This window comes from Nyctereutes procyonoides, unplaced genomic scaffold, assembly GCF_905146905.1.
Source record: "Nyctereutes procyonoides isolate TBG_1078 unplaced genomic scaffold, NYPRO_anot_genome, whole genome shotgun sequence".
NCBI classification, from domain to species: Eukaryota; Metazoa; Chordata; class Mammalia; order Carnivora; family Canidae; genus Nyctereutes; species Nyctereutes procyonoides.
Genome location: NW_026575120.1, coordinates 5,427,129 through 5,440,349, shown reverse-complemented (window position 1 = coordinate 5,440,349; position 13,221 = coordinate 5,427,129). Strand labels below are relative to the sequence as shown.

Here is a 13,221-nt window from a genome sequence, read left to right as displayed (position 1 = left end):
AGGCAGATGCTCAACCACTGGGCCACCCCGGCATCCTGATTCAACAAATTTTAGTCCGTTTTTCAAGTTGTACGATCATGATGCACAATGCAGCTGTGGGGCACTTTCATCATTGGAGTAAGATCCCCCATGCCCATTGACAGTTACTCCCCGCTCCCATACCCTGTTCCTCCTCCCCACCCCAGGCAGCCACTCCTCTGCTATCTCTGTCCAGTTATTTCTTCTGGATATTTCATATAAATGGAATCATACATTAGGTAATCTTTTGCGTCTGGCTTCTTTCAGTTGGCATAACCTTCTTGAGGTTCATGTGTGTTGTCACGTGTATCAGGCTTTTATTGTTTCATTACTGGAAGACCATGTTACTTGTCCATTCCAGTTGAGGGACCTTTGGGTTGTTGGTTCTCTTTAGCTCTTTTGAATAATGCTGTGTGAACATTTGTGTGCCACCTTTTGCACGTGCCGAGTTTCATTCCTCTTTGGTGGGCTTCTAGGAGTGGAATGGTTAGGTCATAAGACACATTTATGGTTAACTTTTTAGGAAACTGTTAAACTGTTTTTCCAAAGTGGCTGTACCATTCGGAGGTTTTCCTTAGGGTACCAAGCAGATCTTTCAAATGGGTTTGTTTGTTTCTTTGTGACTCTTCCTAACGTAAAATACTCTGCTTCTTTCCAGCCCTGGCTCCAGCTTAGTCAGAAAGCCAAGCAGTGGGAGTCATGATTAATTCCTCAAATAGTTCTCATTTTCACACCCTTAACTCACCGTGAGGCCACGTTAAAACCAAACAGCTTGAAAGCTCAGAAGAACAAGGTTATGAAATGTCTCAGGAGACCTTGGGCAAGTCATATCAGTGATTGAGGACCTCAGTATCTCCATTGGTTCCTGAAGTATCAGACCGGGATGATCTGTCCTATCCATGAACAACATCTTTGCAAGTTTGTGTGGTCCCAGAACAATTCACTGATGGGTTTTGAGGTACATCTTCATTCATACTGCCTGGCTGCGGAGGTAGAGTCTCTCAACCATGCAAATGCCAACACGAGTAAGGAACCAAGACTTTCCCCTAACCGTGGGCCCTGAAACTGAAGAAGGAGGAAGCTCTCAGTGAAAGAATGACTATTTTCTTCCTCGGGCAAGTTAAACAAAGGGGCACGCTGACCTCATTACGGAAAACTGTCTGGCCTTATATCCTTAGTGGACATTAATTAACATGTCTCCTGGATGTCATGTTGATTTTTGAAAACCTTTATCTTCTGTCTAGAAGCAGTAGGTATATCACTCATTGGCACGTTTTCATTTTAGTAACTGTATTATTTTCCTAGGGCTGCTATGACAAAGTACTCCAGAAAGTCGGCAGTTTAAACCAACAGAAATTTATTGTCTCAAGGTTCTGGAAGCTAGATATCTGAGATCAAGGTGGAGGCAAGAGCCACGTTCTCTCTTACAGCTCTGGGGTAAAACCTTCCCTTGTTTCTTCTAGCTTCTGGTGTTTGCTGGCAATTCTTGACCTTCTGGGCTCCTAGATGCATCGATATAGTCACATGGCCTCTTCTCCCATTCTGTTTTCACACCCTCTTCCTTTTTGGGGGGGTCTGTCCCTTTTCTCCTTCTTATAATAACACTGGGTTAGGGACTACCCTAATGACATTATTTTAACCTGGTTACCTCTTTATATACTCTCCTTCCAAATAAGGTCACATTCTGAGAAACTGGGGTCAGGACTTCAATATATCTTTGGGAGGGGGTGTGAGAGAACATAATTCAACCTATCACAGTAGCATTTTGATAAAAACGAGGTTTGCAATAAGATATCCATCACCGAATGCACATCCAACTGTGTTTATGCTATAAAAGGGAAAAAAGAAAGTGTTTTCCTTCTTCAACACTTGACATCTGAGCTCTGTGGCACTTGGGCACAAAGGAAGATCATAACAATCTTGAACCCTTGGCTCTTAGTCCCATGCGGTTTGAGATTCTGACATCCAGCAGTTATTTAAATAATAGCTTTCAGTTTTGGGGGAAAAATCTATTCAGTGCTTGGAATATGATACTGTAAATTATTGTGAATGTTTTATCCTGTGGAGAATTGCCTGGGACTAAAGCTGGGGGGAGGATGGGAGGTTGAAAAAAGGTTTTTTTAAAAGATGGGCTCCCAGGATGTGGTGCCATAATCACAGGACAGGGGTTAACTGATAAGGTTACTTAGATTTCCACATCTCAGAGGAGAAAGACATAAGTTGGGTTGGCAACCCAAAGAGCTGATTATCACTCGGGGAGAAATAAGGCGGGGAGTAGGGCTGTGTGTGCTCACTAGACCGACCTCTGGCTGGCTCGCTGACACTACCAGATTCCCACAGCACAAAACTCAGATGAGCTCCCCACGGCAAATTTTCGGAAGACCCTCTTCCTTCCCTTCTTCCCTGCCCCATCCTCTTCATGGTGGTTTTGGGCACCTGCCCATGGCTTCCCAGAATTCCATCCTACTTCATCTGTGGCCCATCCACCTTCCCCTGTTAAATGCCCCTTTCCCAAATGACAGCCCTGACCGTGTTTCCCATCTCATTTTCCTCTCCCCTGATTTCCTTCTTCCATGGGGTCCACTGGAAATTCTTGCTGTTCTAAAGAGAGTAACTAAGAGTTTAAGCTGGTCTCAGACACTCTCCACCTCACTCAATTAACTGCCACCGGGATTCCCTTCCTATCACCTCCTCCCTGGTTATTCTCCCTCTTTACACCACTCCGGGTTAAAGAAGGTCTCAAAGAGAGGCTCCATGCTCCTTGTCTCCACGGCCTCTTCTAGATTGCTGTGTTGGCCAACCCTCGACCTCTTCATCTCATCTCTTCTCCAACCTCCTTCATTTTTTTTTCTATGGCTCCACATACCACAGCTGTCAGGATAACTTCCTTCACCAGTTGACTACCGTACACACCAGACTCCAGAGACCACAAATTAAATGCCCTGATTTCCCTACTTGTACTAGTGGTACCTACCATTAGACTACCGGTCCCTGGAGGCTCAAATGCTGGTGCGTATCTTTGCTTCCTTCCTCTGCCTCATGGCAGCACCTACCTGGGCATTTCGGTGAGGTTTATGTGAGAGAAGGCATGCAAACACTCTGGCACACAGGGCTTGAGAGTGAATGCTCCACAATGCAGGCTATTATTTGTAAGTATCTTATTACCCTCAATGAATTAATAAGTCCCTAGTCTCCAGATGTCCCTGTTCACATCTTTCAAAACCATCCATCGCACATCCCTGCCTTCCATTCCCACTGCTGCCTCCTTCATCAAAGTCCCTGGGGAGGCTTTGCCTCCCATCTGGACCAGAGATGGAAACTCCAAGCCAGTCTCCTGTCTCCCACCTCTTCTTCCACTTCCTAATCTATCTGGGATAGAAGATCCAGGTAGGGCTAATGCAAAGCTAACTTGGATGACATCATTCTGGCTCAGAAAAGTCCATGCTGGCCCGTTGGCTCCCTGGGCAGCCAGGCCCTTCCTGCCAGTCCCACACCACGGTGCCAGCCTCATCTTCTATAACCGCGCTCCAGCCAGACTGGACGGGAAATCTCTGCAAAGTCTACCCCCTCTCCCATGACCATTCCCTTGTGGATACCATTCTCTCAGTCTGGAAAGTTTCCACTGTCCACACATGGAAATCCTTCTCATCCTCCTAAGCCCCTAGCCACTTTTTGTGTTTATTCTTTTCCTTCTTTGAGCCCCCACTGCCCCGGCATTATCTCCCGCTCACAGACCTTATATCTTCCCCCATGGGACCTCATCCAGCACTTCCTAAGTAGAAAGAGCTCAATAAACGTTTGTTGACTAGAACTGAACGCCTTTCTCCCTTTAAGGGGAGAGACGCCTCTCTGTGGGATTACTTTGGTCCAATCTTCCCACCGTCTAACCCCTCAAACACCCCAGTTCACATCTTCTCAGTATATTTTAATGTGTACTCTTCCTCATTCTGCCTTTTTGCCTTTCTAATTTCAGATGACTCTAGCTTACCTACCCCAAAGCACCACCCGTCCCGGCCTTTGTCCTAATTTCCCCCAGTTTAAGGGCTCTCTTATACAGACTGGTGCTCAGAGACTAAACCCCCAAGGGAATCGCTGTCCTTCGTAGAGGTCTGATCTCTATCAGGGAACCCAAGCCCTGCAAGTTAAAAGTGTCATGAAATGGACTGATAAGTAGCTAGAAGCAGGATGCTGTGCACACACAAATGGCACTGCATTGCAGGATGCAGTTTGGAAGTTCGAGCAAGAATTGTTTATTAAAATGCATGAGCTTAGTGCAGCTTTACTGAGGAGATAACATGCTTAACAGTCACTGGTGGAGCACCGCCTAAGAGAATGGGTATTTTATGTGGCTCTAAGTGGGTCTTTTGAAGTATTTTTTGATTCTTTTCATTAGGCAAGATGAAGCCATCTTTAAGGCCATGTCGCTGGCATAAAAAGATGCACGTTGTATGTCAGCAGCTACAGTATAATGCATTTATTTTGTGTGAGCGCAGCAAAACACTTGGGAACACAGTTTATTTTGCAGAAAGACTAAATTAACCCTTCAATTGCTGTCCCATGCCACCAAACTGCCAATCTCGTCACACTGGTGCCTTTGCTTCTTATAATTACGTTCTTCAGCCTGTTTATGTATCATGGATAAATTACGTAAAGAAAGGAAAATCAAGTGGGAAAGTGGATGGCTTCTGTATGCTCCATCCTGTGAGGTGGGTGTCGGCACCCAGCCCTTACAGAGGAAGGACTGACACATCTAGCCCGAGTCATGGGAACCAGGAACTTCTCGAACCCCAGGCCATCTCCCACTGTAGGCCATCTCCCACTGTGACTGAATCGCATGCACGTTCTTATGTCATTTTTGTCTTTCTCCAGCGCCGACCACTTCATACCTATCTGCTCATCAGCATCCCCCTCCCTGCTGGGTCTTAGTAAAGAAGGGCCTGCCACTTTGGTTTTGACGCTCAGGGAGGCTGACCAGAGTTTTTCTTCCATATTTGTTCACGTGGTTTCCTCTCACATTGAGAAGAAAGAAAAATAGGGCCGGACTGCCTCTAGGTGGAGAGGGCACACGCAGAGGTGGAACTGTCCCTCAGTGGCGCCGCGCAGCTGTGGCTTCCCATCCCAGCACTAGCGCTGTGGCGCCATGGGCCCCGGCAAATTATGGGGTCCCCCGAGCGTCAGGTTTCTTCTTCCCTATCAAATGGGGATGCCTTCCCTCTCATGGGGTGGCTTGGTGCAGCCTAGGTACTTAACCGACATTAGTTCCCCTTCCATCCCTCTATACTGTCTCCCCTCAATTCGATTATACTAAGGAGAAATCCGGACATTGGGGCATGAGGAAGCGTTCCTTCTATCTCTTTACCTTCCTCCTTTTCTCCCACCCACGCCAAACCTCAAAAGCAGGTCTTCTCCCTGTCTCCCCTCCACCTGCCTCCTCGCCCTCTCAGTTCAGCGCTCACTGCCGGGTCTCAGGGAAAGCACAAGAATCTCCAGGGGGGCCCCAGGGGGGCCCCAGCGTTCCTGGTCTAGGGGGCTGGAGGCCCGCAGGCTCATCCCTGAGCATGAAGGCCAGAGCACCTCGTTGGGGTTACAATACACTACCTCCCCGGGGAGCCGGAGGGGCCGAGAGAGGGGCCCCGGGTGTCTTCCTGGGCTCTTCTTCCTATTGCGTGTCGCCGCATCGCCGCCACCCAGGCAGGCTGCAGGCGGTGACCCCGGGGAGACGCCCCGGTCAGGGTGCGCGCGGACCGTCCCAGGGGGAGGGGGCTGGGTCCGCGGTAGGCTGTCCCCCTGCTACAAGATTCCTTTAGCCCCGGGACCTAGGTCGAGTTCGGGGTATCTCGGTGGAGCCCGGACACTGCCGACACAGGTGTCTGTGATCCCGGCCGGCGGACGGAGCCCTGAATTGCTGCTCCCTCCCGTCCCGCCCTTCATTCCACAAACAGAAAAGTAAAGTTCCCGGGGCTTCAGGACTCTGCCGGAGGCTCCGTCCCGGGACCGCTTGCGGGTTCCCGCTAAGGGAGGCAGGACCCCTGTCACGGCCCTCGGGACCGGGTGGGAGCCGGAGGGCGGCCCGCGCGGACCCCGGCGGGGGCGGGGCGGGGCGGGGGGAGGGGCCTGGCGGCCGGGGGCGGGGCCTGGCGGCCGGAGCGGGGCCGGGGGCGGGGCGGGGCGGCGGGAGCCGGGGGCGCGCGGGCCGGGGCGGGGGCGGGGGCGGGCGCGGGGCGGCGGCGGCGGGCGCTGCGGAGGTGCGGCGGGCGCGGGGCGGGCGCGGGGCGGGCGCGGGGCGGGCGGCGTAACCGGAGGCGGAGGGGGCGGAGCCGCGCTCGCAGCTGCCGGCCGGCCTCCCGGCCTCGGGGCCCGGCAGAGGACACCCGCCCGCGGCCGGGCACGCACCGCGCGCGCTCCCTCCCCCTGCAGACAATGCTCCGAGGCGCCCGGCGGGGCGGCTGGCGGCTCGGCGACCGACGGCGAGGCCGGGGGAGCGCGGCCCCGAGGTGAGCCCGCCACGCTGCCGCCAGACCCCGCTTCTTTTTGTCTGGCAGACGTGGCCGCAGAGGGGAGCCCCGGGCGAGGCGAGCGCGGCGGGCGCGGGGAGGGCGACCCCCTGGCGGCGCCCCCGGGGTGACAGGCGCCGGCCCGCGGAGGGTGGAGCGTCCGGACCGCGTGCGCCCCGGGGCGGGCTCGGGGGTGGAGGCGCTCAGCCGCGGAGCCCGGGGCGCCGGGGGTGCTTTCGATTCACTCGGGGTCGCGCCTTGTGGAACCGGGAAACTTTACGCCTCGCGTCCGGGGAGGGAGAGCCGCGGGGTCAGCCGGTCCCGTGGGTCCGGCTCTGCGTCTGGGGCGCGAGACTGAAGCGCCCCGCGAGTCGCTCACGGGGAAGGCGCCGCCGCGGCGGCGGGAGGAGTGTCGGGAGCCGCGGGGCAGGCGGCGGGGCGCCCGGGCTGCTCGGACCCGGGTCCCGGGTGCGGTGGGCGCCCCTGGGCTGCCCCGCCGAGAGGCCGGCCTCCGGGCCCGGGCTGAGCCCCTGGACGGCGTGCTGGGGACAGACACGTTCTTCGCCTCTGCCGGTGCCGCTTGTGTCCCCAGCCGGACACACACGCACACGCACACACACGCTGGGAAAATAGAGCCCCTGCACCTCTCTCCACGCTCGCTCAGGTCCTGTAAATGGGAATGGAGGCAGGAGGCAGGGCCCGCTGACTGCGCTTATTTTTCCCAGGTAGATCTCAGCCGCGGAGGGCATGGCTTTGCAGAGCTGGATGGGAGAGCCCTAAGCACTTAGGGGCCGGGAGTTTTGCAATGGGATCAGGGCAGAGCCGGGTTGCACGGACCCCCTGGATCCCTGGCCTGGGCTATGGTAGCAAGCTTTTCCCTTTTTGGAGAGGGAGATTTGACAGGAAGCCCTGGGAAACTCTGCCGCTGCTTTGCTATCGTGGGATCCCGTGGAACTCGGCTCCCTTGCTACCCTCCTTGCTCCTTTAGACTGTAGTAGGTCGGGATCCCTGGGTGGCGCAGCGGTTTGGCGCCTGCCTTTGGCCCGGGGCGCGATCCTGGAGACCCGGGATCGGGTCCCACGTCGGGCTCCCGGTGCATGGAGCCTGCTTCTCCCTCTGCCTGTGTCTCTGCCTCCCTCTCTCTCTCTCTCTCACTGTGTGCCTATCATAAAAAAAAAAAAAAAAAAAAACACATTTAGACTGTAGTAGGTCTCACCCTTGGAAACACATTCCTACCGCTGAGATTGGATTGCACAGCATTGGAGAAGGGAAAAATGAAAAGTTGGGCGAATATCATGACCTCGTCTGTGTGTGTGAGGAGGAGGAGAGTGCTGGGGAGGTGTGTTAAGGCTGTCACTTTGTTCTTTCTCCTGGGCAACCCCTGCCACTGGAGTATTGAAATCCAGACACTTCCCATACGTACTTTTCTTTTCCAGTGTTGCATTACTTTAATTTTTATATGTATTAATTTCTGTATTACATATTGTGTGTATGATGTATATTTACATATAAAACAATTAAATTAATATGCATGTATATTTATTGGATGAGTATTTTCTGGAATTCGGTCACTTCTGGGCAAGGCATGAACAACCTTTGACGCAAGTGTGAGGGGGAATCTTGAGCCAAAAAGATTTAATTTTACGGACCTGGCCACCAGTCTTCAGATTGTTTTTGGAAATGGGATGGGAGTGTGTCTGACAACTCCAGTCTTGCAAATTGTGGCCACAAATCTAGTGCAGAAGTTTGCAGAGGCAAAGATATTTTATCAGGACTTGGATCATAAAGAATGCCAGGATCTTTGTCTAATCTTACCCTGCTGCCTCCCACTGAAATGGGGGAATTTGCATAAATCTGAGGGCTGCCTCCCCTCCGAGGTAAGGAATGTGGGCAGGAAGGTACCATTCCCAGGCTGTGGAGAGTTGGCACTGGTAGGCGAAGCGCCGGCGCTGCTCTCTGTGAGCGCCACTTGAGTTTTTCACCATCTTTCACTGAAAACAAATAGGAGATAATTCCAGGCCTAGAGCTCTCTAGACAGAACTGGAAATGAATCTTTTCTGGCTTGACATGATGGCAAATTCTGTTTGCTGTGACTGAGAAACCAGTTTTAACAGGATGCAGTGAGTCAATGATGGTGGAAGGCTAGCGCTTCATTCTGTTGTCTTATTCAAAGACTTCCCCCAAAAACCTTTGCACCTCTGAGCAGTCAGTTGTACTGAGAGTTGCGCCCACGTCAGAGAATTTCAGAGCTGGGCACAGGAGCGCTGAGAGTGTACACAAGCTGGTGAGGGTTCTGCAGGGAAGCTTCCCACAGCTCTGTAACCCGGAGCCCACTCAAAAGTCCCAGGACTGTTGTGGGCCACGTGCGACAAAGGATGGGGACCTCTGGCAGCAAGCAAATATGACAAGTTTGCGCTCTCCGTGTCGGCTGGGGAGGAAATGAACTGTGGCCACCCCAGACTGCTTCTTTGTGAATCTGTGGTAGCCTTGAGGAAGTGGTTGGACACCCAGCCCTACAGATAGCTCAGCCTTATAAGGAGATGCAGGAACCTGAAAGGCCCACACAGTATGGGGGTTTTAAGCTTTCTTTCCCCATCCCATCAAGGGGGCTCCAGAGCCTTTGCCTGCAGTAAAGGGGAGCCTCTCTTTCCCTGTGGTCAGGAAGCCAACAGCATTCTGAGGAAGGGCCAACTCCCTACCTTGGGGCAGGGATGTGGACACTTGCTCTCTGAATACCAGTGACCTTCCTCCATTCCCCCCACCCCCCTTCCAAAATTTAGCTGCAGAGCCTCAAGCTGTCTGTGGCTCAAGGCTGTGGGAAGGAAGAAAAATCCATGCTCTCCTCCTCTGCTTGTTGAGGCTTAGTGACCTCTTCTGGGGAACTCGGTGAGCCATGAACCTACTACTTGGGTGTGTTTCAGGGAGAAGAAGAACCCAACCCACAGTCCTCTTAAGGGCAGGGATGCATAAGATCCTACCGATGGCTACCGAAGGCAAACACTTGACTTGATTTCAGAGTGCTCGGTTAGCTTCACCATGCAGTGGCTTCCTGGCGAACTTTGGAGGGAAAGGAGACAAATTTATTCCTGGTGCTCCGTGAACAAGCACCTCTGTCTCTGTGACACTGGAAAGAGAGCACTCCCCACGAAGATGCTGGAATGGGCTCCTGGCTCATTCCACCTGCTTAGCCCGGTTGAGTGTTTAGACAGCATCAGCCTCAGAGCAAGTTCTTGCTAGAGGAAAGTGGACAGCAAGCCCCAGGGCAGAATTCCCTTTTTGATGAGAATCTGATCGTCTGAGGTTTGTAAAGATGATTTTCTCAAGAGCAGTTTCCTTATGGGGAGGTCGGTTCACTTAAATGAGGAAAGAACACTGAGCAGCAAACAGGTGATGGCCAGCCACTCTGCATAACGGATGATGACGTGAGGAGTCGAGGCTGCCAGCACAGTTGGCCTCGCCTTCCAGCACCAGCAAACTCCCTGGTCTGTGCACAAGTCTTCGTTTATGTCATTGCCACTGTTTCTCCATCTGTAAAATGGGGATAATGGCCAGCTGCTGGGGTGTTACTCAGGCTAATTGGTTAATACCTGCAACCCTTTGAGCTCATCTCCAACAGGTGGATTTATTAGTTTCTTTGAGCAAACTCTGCTCCTGGTTGGACTGTCAGAGACAACTCTTGCAACAAGCAGACTGCCTTACCCCCAGGGCTATTGTAGGGAAAAAATAATTGTGTGATAATCTCTTCCCTCTGCTATAGATCACAGGGCTGTGGTAATCAGGCATTTCTCTTTCTGTTTTCCCCCTTGGCCTGCAGCCCCAGCTCTGTTGACTTCACTGAGCGCTGGGCTAAATAACGTACATTAAGTAAGAGGAGGAGGGCAGATTCCCAAGATGCCAGACCTCCTGACACAGATCCCCTGGGGGCAGGCCCGCACCACACCTCTCCCCTTTCTCATCCATTGAGTGGCCACCTGGCCAGAAGTATGGATTCCAGTGCTGGTTTCAGGGTCCAGGCCTCCCTGCCCGCTCACACAGCCCTTGGTGAAAAGTCGTGGCTTAGCCTCCGGAAGCCATCGTTTTTATTTGGTGCACCACTCTGCAGTACCATGGATCCTCATCTAAAACCCTGTGCACGTTTCTCATCTAAAACCCTGTGTGATTTCTTCCTGTCACAGCCCCCAAACCTCAGCCCTCGGGCCTGCAATGTAATAGAGTTGTGTTTAGTTTTTTATAGGTTCTGATAAGGCCCCACCACCACCCGAGAGTGACTAAGAGCCCTATGACAAATAGGTGAAGGCCTCAGAATACATCGAATATGCTAACCTTTACCTTTTTTTCTCCTTCTCCCCCTCCCCCCCCCACCCTGGTTCTACTCCCCATTAAAATGATTAGACTCTAGCTGGTGATGCAGCCAGCCTCGGGTCCGGGGGATCTCTGATCAGGTCAGTATTCTGCTGTTCCAGGCAGCTGCTCTGTGACCCACATCTGCCTCCCCCACGACCACGGCCGAGAGCTGAGTGCAAGATGAACCAGCACACTGTCGCCTCAAGATGCACCAGGCCCTCCGACTGAACCCCGAGAGCCCCAAAATGTCCACGTGCAGCGACTTTGTGGAGCACATCTGGAAGCCTGGGTCCTGCAAGAACTGCTTCTGCCTGAGGAGTGACCACCAGCTGGCGGCCGGCCATCCCCAGCCCAGAGCAGGCAACCCGCCCCCTCCGCCTCGCCTGCCCCCCAGGCCCGAGAACTGCCGCCCGGACGATGAAGGGGTGAACAGCTCGCCCTACTCCAAGCCCACGATCGCAGTGAAGCCCACCATGATGAGCTCGGATGCCTCTGATGTGTGGACAGAGGCGAACCTGAGCACCGCCGACGTCTCGCAGGTGAGGCTGACTAACCCCTGTGGCACTGGTACAGGGGCTGCTCTTGTAGCGTTTGAGGGCTGGCGGGCAGCCAGGGAGGGCTGTTAGGGCAGGACTCCCACTGGGCTCCCGTCAGCGGGCCCCACCACCGCGCCTTTTTGACTCTTGCCCTCCTTTCATATCTGCCCTCCTTTCCATCTGTCCCTTCAGGCTAAGACCCATCACCAGTCCCTCAAGTGTAACTGGAGAGTGCATTAATTATTTATGCAGAGGTACACAAAAATGTAGCTTTAAAAAAAAAACAAGTTTTTAAAGCTTTTTTCATTGATAATTTAGAATACATACAGCAGTAGCAGCGATTGCTTAACAAATGACCTGCATCCACTGCCTTCTACTATGAGGGTCAACCAATCAACTCATGACCTGGTCTTGCTTCCTCTCTGCCCCCAGCCCCACCTTCCCCTCACTGTGATTTTATTTTTTTTTAAAGATTTTATTTATTTATCCATGAGAGACACACACACACACAGAGGGACAGAGACATAGGCAGAGGGAGAAACAGGCTCCATGCAGGGAGCCCGATGTGGGACTCGATCTCAGGACTCCAGGATCATGCCCTGGGCCGAAGGCAGGCACTCAGCTGCTGAGTCACCCAGGCGTCCCCCCTCCCTGTGATTTTAAAGCGGACCCCAGACATCACATCATTTGTGCACATCTTTAAAAAAATAAAGTCTTCCTAAGACATGTAACCACAAGACCATGATCACACTTAAAATGTTAGCAGTAACTCCTCCATATCCAGTTCCCAGCCAGGGTTCATATTTCCAGTTGGATTTTAGCAGCTTTGACCTGGGATCACTAGAGACAATTATATCTCTTAGAGATTAGACCATTCTGCTCATCCCACAGGTCACCCTTCCAAAGGTATGATTACTTAGAGGGCACGTAGAGCCTGCTCCCTCTAGAAGGGTCTAGGAAGCTGTAAGTCTAGGACATCCAAGAACTGCTTGGGACTTGTTTGACCTTTTTGTCTATTCTGGTTTTCCTAAACCGTCATGCTGTGTGGATCAGGAAGGGTGTTTGAGCGTATGTGAAATCAGAGGTCAGTTTTAAATTGGAGGAGGCTTAAGTGGAGAGAGGCATTTCCTGTGGTTGCACTTAGTTCCATGTCCCTTCAGAACTGCTCTGTTTGTCACCAGCTGGTTACACCCATTCACTAGGCTGCGTTCACTACTGTTAGTCTTCACAGACATAAGCCAGGGACTCCTTCAGTTTGGAGTCATCTTTGACAGGAAGCAGATGCCCTACTTCGAGGCTGCTTCTAAAAGTTTTGGGGTAGGGGAAGACTTGAGAAAGGAAGGACAAGGGGACTATGACTTTAGGGATAGGAAGGACCAGTCCACATCTTTTTTTTTTTTTTTTTTAAGATTTCTTTCTTTGAGAGATAGCAAGTGCCCACACATGCACAATGAGGGGAGGGGCAGAGGGAGAGGGAGAGGGAGAGAATCTCAAGCAGACTCAGTGCTCAGCATGGATCCTGATGCGGGCTTAGGATCCTGAGATCATGACCTGAGCTGAAATCAAGAGTCAGATGCTTAACCGACTGAGCCAGCTACCCAGGCGCCCCATGGCCAATCCACCTCTTTGTCTCATGGCTCAACTAGTCCAGCCACTTATGCAGGCTCAGGCTGAGGTCACTGGCTGTAACTGGGAGGGGGAGTAGCTCTTTGGCTTGGCCCAGAGACCAACAAGGGAGCTGAGACCCAGCTCAGAAACCACCCCTCACTCTCCCACCCCACCACCCACCCAAGCTGTCTTAAAAAGCCCCGTGACTTTGGTTTCTTTAG

The 13,221-nt window shown here is 52.6% G+C and overlaps 1 protein-coding gene and 1 pseudogene across 2 annotated transcripts in view; both read left to right on the top strand.

Moving 5' to 3' along the window:
- The window catches only part of LOC129516104 (14-3-3 protein sigma-like), a 30,311-nt pseudogene extending 23,668 nt beyond the window's left edge, over positions 1-6,643 (top strand).
- PRAG1 (PEAK1 related, kinase-activating pseudokinase 1) overlaps positions 6,361-13,221 on the top strand; it is a 50,011-nt gene continuing 43,150 nt past the window's right edge. The window contains exons 1-2 of one of the 2 annotated variants that reach the window (XM_055335332.1): positions 6,361-6,512; positions 10,976-11,395. In XM_055335332.1, the coding sequence (XP_055191307.1) occupies positions 11,063-11,395 (333 nt within the window). In that variant the 5' untranslated portion in view covers positions 6,361-6,512; positions 10,976-11,062. Of the gene's footprint in view, positions 6,513-10,904; positions 11,396-13,221 lie in introns of both variants that reach the window. The other variant, XM_055335331.1, reaches the window with a different exon arrangement.